The 9295-nt window shown below is 27.6% G+C and overlaps 1 protein-coding gene across 1 annotated transcript; it reads right to left on the minus strand.

Moving 5' to 3' along the window:
• Positions 1-2324: 2324 nt before the first annotated feature.
• Positions 2325-2963, minus strand: LOC105639525 (uncharacterized). Its single transcript, XM_012223607.1, has one exon. The coding sequence runs from the start codon at positions 2961-2963 to the stop codon at positions 2325-2327; it is 639 nt and encodes a 212-aa protein (XP_012078997.1).
• Positions 2964-9295: the final 6332 nt, after the last annotated feature.

A 9295-nucleotide genomic window follows, 5' to 3' on the forward strand; every position in this document is an offset into this window, starting at 1 on the left:
ATATAAAAGATAAAAAAATGCCTTTTATTAATAATAAAATATTTATTACATGAAATATTATATCCAAAATATAACCAATCAAATTGGCTATAGGGCATATAACTGACAATCTTCCCCTTGCACTAAAGCCAATTACCCATGTGTTTTATCCTATGGCATTAATGTAACCATAAACTCTTAGTTCATTATTTTCTCCATGACTGAAATGTATCCTTACTTATTTTGAATACTTAATGATAGTTTTAACAGCAATTCAGTGACTTTCATCTAGATCAGATTGTTATATAGGTAGGTATCCTCTTTTGGATTCCTCCATGCTAAACTGTTTTAGCACTTTATCAACATATGTGGATTCAGATAATCCTAGTAGCCTATCGAATCTATCCTTATAGATTTTACCAAGTATATAAGATGCTTCTTAAATGGAGAAGTTCTTGGATGACCAAACTTTTAGAGTAATGGAATGTAATTTCTTATTTTAATATGTTATCAACATACTAAATAAAAAATATCATTATGCTCCCACTGACCTTCTTATACACACAAAGATCATCCACATTTTTAATGTAATCAAGCTATTTGATTATTTATTAAACGATTGTTCTCATTATGCAAAGGCTTGCTTAAGTCTACCAATGGACTCTTGCAGTCTGCATACTATATTAGAAATTTCTTTTGATTAAGAAAATCATTAGATTTGCTATTTAAGAATGCAGTTTTGACATTAATATGACAAATTTCATAATCATAATATATGCAATTGCATGTAAATATCAAACATTTCCCCCTCATATTTGTTAGGTTCAAGTCTCAACAAGAAGGTCCAACCTTTGTAGGAGCACGACTCATCCTAATAGATTTACGCGGTGGTTCTTTAACCAATGTATTTTTATTGTTAATATAATGTAACAATCTTTTGTTCCAGTTCCATCTTTAATGTATATTTAAGGTTCTTGAACTTTTCAACTTCTACCCGGCTCCTATTACTTCCTTTAAGGATAAATACCTTTTCTAGAAAGGTAGCATGTTTTGAGATAAACATTTTTCTCTCAACAAGATGGTTGAAATAATATCCAATAATTTCTTTTGGATATACCACAAACTTACATTATCTAATTTAGCTCATAGCTTATCAGATCTCAAACGCTTCACATAAGCATATTGGCCCACATCTTATATGGAATCTTATTAACAGATTTAAATGGAACTCTAATTAGAAGGTATATCCTCAAAAGGATAAAGATAATTCTACAAGACTCATCATGGATCGTATTATATCTAATACGGTACGATTCACATTTTCTAATAGATACTCTCGAAAGGCTTAACTTAAGTATTTTTCGCGTCGATCGGATCGAAGTGTTTTAATACTTTTATTTAGTTTCTCAACTTCATTTCTGAATTCCTTGAACTTTTCAAAATTCAGATTTGTGTTTCGTTATATATGCCAATAACCATATCTATTATAGTCATCAGCAAATATAATGAAACACTCTCATATCTACTTATGGCCTAGGCAATAATTGATCCATATACATTTGAATGTATTAGGTCCAATAATTCTTTTGACCTTTCACCTTTTCACGTAAAGAGTGTTTTAGTCGTTTTACACATTAAACAGGATTCACAAGTTTCATATGATTCATAATAAAAAATTTTCAAAGTAACCTTCTTTATGCAACTTAGTGGTTCTTGTTTTATTAATGCAACCAAGTATACAATGCAGAAAATATGATAAGTTTTATTATCTATTTTAGATTTATTGTTGTTTATGTTGATGAGGAGTTTATCAATACAAACATTATATAAATCATATGTATTGATTCCAGTTTCATAAAATATCTTTATTGTAAAAAGAACAATTATGTTCCTAATAACAAAATCTGAATCCATTATTCAAAAATAAATATGAAACTGAAAAAATGCTTCTACTAAGTACTGAAATTAAATAACAATTATTTAATTCTAATACTAAGTCAAAATATATTCCTACAGCTAATGCAACAACCTTTGCTCCACAGGCTACACATACATCCATCTTTTCTCAATTTTCTACTTTTCTTTAGTTCTTGCACGTTATTGATATGACAATCATATTAGGTATCTAATACCCAAGAACTAAAAATAGAATGATTAATTTCGATCATAAACATACCTAAAGTAGAAGCTTTTGCAAGCTTCTTTGCTTCCACAGTCATAAGATATTCCCCGTAGTTCCTCCTCCAATGGCCATCTTTGCCACAGTAGTGGCAGGTGCCCTTTTCTTTAGTCACACCTCCATTATTTAATGCCTTATTCTTAATCTGCTTCTTCTTGCACTTTCTCTAAGCCTTAGAAGACTGAACTATAAGTAAAGGAGTTGTATCCTTCTTAAGAGCTCCTTCAGCAGTGGTAAGCATACCAAGCAACTCAGGTAAGCCAGCATCCAGCTTATTCATATTAAAACTCAAAATAAAATGTGAATAGCTGGGTGGTAAGGACTGTAAGACTAAGTCAATAATCAGCTCATAGTCCATGGCAATGCCTAATTGTCCCAATTTTTCGATATAGCCAGTCATCTTGAAAACGTGAACACTAACTGAAGAGCCTTCTGCCATCTTACAATGGAACAATTCCTTAGAGGTCTCATACCTCTCAGACCTACCTTGGGAGTCAAACAACTCCCTGAGATGCAAGATATTGATGCGAGAATCCATATTCTCATGTTGTTTTTGAAGTTCATAATTCATCCTTGCTAACATCACACATGTCGCCTGCCCATCGTCATCAGTATGACGAATGAAGTTATTCCTTTCTTCTTCAATAGCATCATCAGTGGGAATATCAGGTTTGTTTTTATCAATGACATATAACCTCTTCTCTTGCTTGAGAACAATTCTCACATTTCGATACCAGTCAATAAAGTTTGGTCGGGTCAGTTTATTAGCCTCAAGTATGCTACGCAGGCATAGGTTATTACTCATGGTTATAATTGATCTACAAATATAGAGATATCAAGTATTAATTTCATGTAGTACTAAATTAAAAAAGGTCTTTAATTTTAATTTAGATCTCCCACTATTTTATTCAAATTAATAGCCATTTCTATTGATTCGGAAAATCCAATGTTTAGATCTCCTAATAGGCTAAGATCCCAATTAACCCATATAATCTTTGATTTTCCCAATAAGTTATATTGAATTAATTTGGGTAGATAACATAACTTATTAATCACATCTTTATGTGACTTTAGATCATTTAAGTGACAACTCTTTGTCGAAACATATCACATGTGTTCGCCTAACCTTTGTCCTAATATTATATGATCATGAGTTTCTCATCCAAATCATATAAATTAGTTAAGTAAAACCATTGTTCAAATTATTTAATAGCATTAAGCATGTTCGATTGAAATTGACCTTGGATTTTCCCAACAAGCCAATTGTAATGGAGCTCCAGTTTTCATGCTATAACAATAGGTGACAATCAATCATATTCTTAATATGCACTTAAAATTTGAATAAGGGATTTATTTTAAATTTTAGTCGCAGGTTTCATGTTTTGACATGATGGTCATATCATATATTATACATACATAACATGCACCTGTAGCATGCCATTCTAATTGGATGATTATGGACATTTCTAAAACTAATTTCCTTGGGCCATTATGGAAATTAGATAGATGGTCAAAAACCCTAGGTAGGAGCTTATTAGATCTTCATAATGCTCAATAGCAGCTCTTGGCTCGAATTCTCCAATGCTCCATGTAATTTCTTCAATTCTCTATTTCTTCTTGAATTACAAAATAATATATATCTTATTTACATATTATAATTATCTAACTATTACATAATAGAATAAAATAAATAAGAAATTTTACAATCCAAAATAAAAAGAAGCACGACATGCAGGCTCTATTTAAAAAAATTACATAAAATTCATTCAACCAAAAATAAAAAAAAAAATACATAGGTCTTTCTAATGTCCATAATCACCCATCATACATAATAATCATATTAAATGTATTTAAATATTATATAATATTAATATATATGAATTATTGGTCTCATCTACTGAAAATAATATTTTAACAATTAAAATTTCATTTTTTTTATATTTTTACAAAATAAATTTATGAATAAAATAATTTTATTGATATATCAAATCTTATTAAAAATAATTCTAGAATAAAATTATTTTATAAATTAATTTTACTAATTCTGGTCATCTTAGAATTAATAAATAATTAACAATTTAATTTATTTCCTAATCCAATTAGGAATTAACTCACAAAATAATTTTATTACAAATTAAATTATTTTAATTTTCTTTTCTAAAAAAATTAGAAAATATTCTAAAAACAACTTTAAACTACTGACAACTAATTTTAGTGGCCCTCAAAATTTAATTAATTCCAAATTAATTAAAATACCCAATTAAAACTAATTTTAGAACTTATTGCACAAAGCAAACTGTTTTGGACCCAATTGAAAAGCATCAAAAAAACAAGCAGGGACCAAACCGTAACTTTTCCATCATGTTCTACAAAACAGCAAAGATGTTCCCGATTGGAACCTAGCGCTGCCCAAAGAGCTTCAGCCATTGCCAGCGTCGCCGCTAGCCATGCCTAGGCTCGATGCACGTCACACGGTGGTCGGAAGACAACGGAGACCACCGGTCAGTCCAAGAGAAGGCGGACTTCGCCGGAAAAACGTTTTCAAATATATATATATATCTATATATATATATATATATTTTTTTTTTTTATCGGAAAAAGCAGCACCGTTGCAGCATCACCGGGCCTTCGCCGGAGCGCCAGCACGGAGGAGTCTAACGGCGGTCGGCGATTGGTGGATTGCAACCTCAGGTGTTCTTCGTTAAAAAAAATTTCCAAATCAATTTTTTTTTTTATATTTAATTAAATCAAATTTAATTTGAAAAACGAATCTAGAAAAATTTAACTCAGATTTGATTTTGTCAAAATACTAATTTGAGCATATGAATTAATTCCAAATTATTTTCAATAATTAATATATTATTTTACATCTTAAACGTCTAAACGATTGGGTTTCAATATCAATAATACGCAAGGGAATAAGATAATTATAATAATATAATTATACCAATAGGGTTCCGTGTAAATGATTAAACGCAATAAAATTATTTAGAAGAATACATCTTTTACAGATTCTTCAAAACTTTGATTTATGCGGCTAAGTTATCGCCAACTACAAGCCATCCAAATATCCAACCTCTAATAGTATCCACATGAATAAACAATCGAAAAACTCTAAAACTATTTTGAAGGGTTGAGAGATTAGAGTAATGATAGTGCTAGATATCTTACGATTTATGTTTAGTTTTGTGGCTATAAGCAACGACTACAGTCTTCTCCTTAACCTCATATATGAAAATTCTAGCCATAAATAAATAAATTATAATTATTTATTTGAAGCTTCGAAATAAATAAATTATAACTAAATTATATATGTGCCTATTTATTTATTTAAATAATTTTAAATAAATAAATCATAATCCATATAGCAATAAGATTTTCAAATTAATCAATTATATTTATTTATTTTATCTATTTAAATAAATAAATCATAATTAAAATATTAGGTTTATTTAATCTAAAATTTATCTTAATAAATTTTAGGCATAAATCAATTAAGTCAATACTTAATAATTTAGGTAAAATTGTTATTAAATATAAATTACAATTTTACCTTTAATATCCCAAAATTTATTTGTAATCAAGTTATACTTGATCCGATCTGTCGTTTTCACTTTTCTATATCCATTTTTATGAGTGTGACCTTCTAAGTTCCAAATATGTTGCCAACAAATATAAATTAAATTAATTAATTAATATTTGAAAGTCAAGTATATTGTCTAACAACATGTTAAGACTATCCAAATATTTGAAAAGTTAAAGTGGTTTGTTTTAACCATTCAGTGCATGATTTATCAGTGTAATTAATATCCTTTCATCATTAATATTCTGATTTAATAATTAAGCATGAAGTGTGTCTACTTTAGTAAATCATGTTAGTTCTCTTAATCTTAACAATTGATCATTTTAATAAAATTCCAAATCTAATTTGCTAATTTCATTTTGCCTTGCGCAAGAATTTCTTAATTAATACTAATAGAGAACGATTAGAACATTTTCCATGATTTACCTAGGGTGATGAATCCTCTCTTAATTACACAATTATCTCTATACAGTTCCTATTATGTCCAAAAATCATTGCTTATTATTCATGAATGAATAATGTGAATGAATAATCAAAACATAGTCATCTCCATACAAGATTGCTTGGTAACTCAAGTCAAAACATAGTCACCACTTGAGTATTCCATAGACATAGGTAACTCGCCTTATGGAATTCTCATGCAGGTCAATTCAATGGACTTATTTAAATAACAAGCATCTATTTATTAGTTCTAGATATCACATATATCTCAGTCTACGAGAACAGCTACTTCCTTAAGGAAAGAACATACTATATACTAGTCTAAATAGCTCTAATCATCCAATAATGAGGAGAACATTGATCAAGAATATTTAGAAATATTACTTTAATGCATATAAAAATCATAATTATAACCACATTATAATTTATTTCGCAAAGTAGTATTGTCTCATAGATTTTATCTTTTACCAAGATTCAATCAATAGGATATAAAAGATAAATAAATGCCTTTTATTAATAATAAAATATTTATTACATAAAATATTATATCCAAAATATAACCAATCAAATTGGCTATAGGGTATATAACAAATATATATTGAAACAATAGCAATATAATATATAATTCAAAAAAGACAATTTACAAAGTGCTTTAAAGTTTTTCTGTGTGCTTTATTATCAATTCATACAAAATATTTTGATGCATAATGCATTTGATCATGTTATAAAAGCTGATTATAAGTTTGATTGTTTCCCCACTTAGAAAAAATTGTATGTTCAATAATATGTGTATCAGAGAGGTAGCATATCATATTCAACTTAGGTAATAAGTTCAAATAATATTTCATGTTTTCTAGTATTGGAATTATTGTAATTATCAGTTTATATTTGGTTAAGGCCAACTTGCTCTTTATTGAGTTATGAAATTAATAGTTTGATCTTTTTTTTTTTTTTTTTTTTTGATAACTTTGTTTATTATACTTTGATTGTCCAATTTTCTCTCTTCATTTATCTTATCTCATGAGAATAAAATTAAAATTTTAGGTGACATTTTACTTTCATCTTTTAATTTGCTTTTTCATTATCATATGAATAAATATATAACATTTTCACCATAGAATTTACTTTTTCCTGCTTATATTCTAATTATTTTTATTTCCATAACAGTCTGTGATGATTTGTTATTGCACATCCGACACAAGGCTTGGTGGATAGCAATCTTGGTCTTACTCTATTTAGGATTTGCACTGATCATTCTGAATTTTCTTACACTTTATCCACTTCAAAGGAATGGAAGGCCCAAGTTACTAATCAAAATGTTTCGAAAACATTTTTATTTGATTAGTGAGAATCATAACTCACATTTTGTTGCAGATGTTGTTGGGTGTTGGCTTGCAAGGGTATTCAGTTGCAAGTTCTAGTTTTTGAAAAAATTAGAATTTACTACTAATATTGAGGCTAAAAGGTGTCTTAATCTTGAAGTTTTACTTAGTCGATAAATATTTTCAGGGTGTTAACTGCATTTTTAGCAACCAGTCATTGTAAAATGATTTGTACTGGAGTCTATCAATAAATATCAGCTCATGTATACTTAATTTTATTTCACCACAAGTTATACCTAGACCTATTTTGCAGTGGTTCCTTTTACATATCAGTACTAATTTTAGCAATCATAAATTTTGATTGAGAAATATTAATGTATATATAATTAATTTTACTCTATTTATATAATATATAATTAGGAGAAAATGAGATTATCAGGTCAATCTTGTGCTAATAATAGCTGTTGCAGTTTGAATTTAATGAAGCTTGGGAATTCAACATGGTAAAATCTTCAAACCATATTGAATGAGAGGAAAATAATGGCAATTTGCTTCGATATCTCTTGCCTGCAGTGTCTAACATTGAGTGTGTATTTACTTAGAATGGTTATTTTGCTATCATAGAGAGTTGAAAATAATTTATTTATTTAAATTAAATATAAATTAATTATCTTTCATTTAAATATTAAAATTTTATATCTTTTAGTTTAGATTTCCCTAAAATTATGGTAAATATACTATAGTTTCCATTAATTTAAACTTTTTTTGCGATAAATCTATATATGATTTTGAAAGCTTATATTTTTTTTAATTTTCTCATTTTGCAAATCACACTTCCATACATTATTTTTATAAGTACCAATAACTTTAAATACATCATGGAAGGAAAAATACTTATGAAACTAATATATTCAAATTCAATAAAATAATGAAATATAAAGTTTAAAAAATATATATTATTATTTATAGTCAAGGTATTATTAGACTAGAAACATATACTAGTATTGTAAATAAGAAATTAAATAATTAGGTTAATATAACTCAATAGATCTAGAAAAATATTTTTCATTTTGCATTTAACAAATGACTAGGAGGAGATTTGAATCTTGATCTTTTTTACAAATCAAATATATAAGCACTATCAAACTAAATACAAGTGTCCTAGTAGTTTAGACAATTATTCATATTATATACAAGTTACAAATGTGTATGGAATTAAATAATGAAATAAATATAATATTCAAATAAAATTCATACCATTCATGAAACTAGGAGAAATGTTAAACTTTTAATTTAACTTTTAAATATAGTTGATTACATTTTAACCTAATTGATTATAGGAATATTATTTTCTTTTTAGTCTCATTAAAAATTCATATATATTGTCTCATTACATATTAAATGTTCATGACAAAATGTTTTTATTATATCAAACCATGGGTTATAAAGCAAGTGTCCAATTTATTAAAAAAAGTGTTTCTTTATAATCTCTTAAAACAAAACCATAAACATATTCTCCAAAGTAATGTCTTATTAAGATTATCCCCTTTAAAGTTAATGCATTTTTTTTCTTCTTTTCAACTTGTGATATTGAAAGATAACTTTTCAAATTCTCTTCTTTTGTTTTCAATTTTTTTTAAACAGGCGAACAGGATCAATGGATGGAAGCTTTACAATTTTCTGTCTTCTTTGTTACTTGTGGTATTAGGTGAGTAGAAACATTAAACTTCCATCTAGTTTCTTATAGGTTTTTTTGGGTATCTTTGGGATTTTTATGTTTTAGGCACCTAT

The sequence above is a fragment of the Jatropha curcas genome, chromosome 3, assembly GCF_041381405.1.
Source record: "Jatropha curcas cultivar XTBG-Jc1 chromosome 3, XTBG_Jcur_1.0, whole genome shotgun sequence".
Taxonomy (NCBI): domain Eukaryota; kingdom Viridiplantae; phylum Streptophyta; class Magnoliopsida; order Malpighiales; family Euphorbiaceae; genus Jatropha; species Jatropha curcas.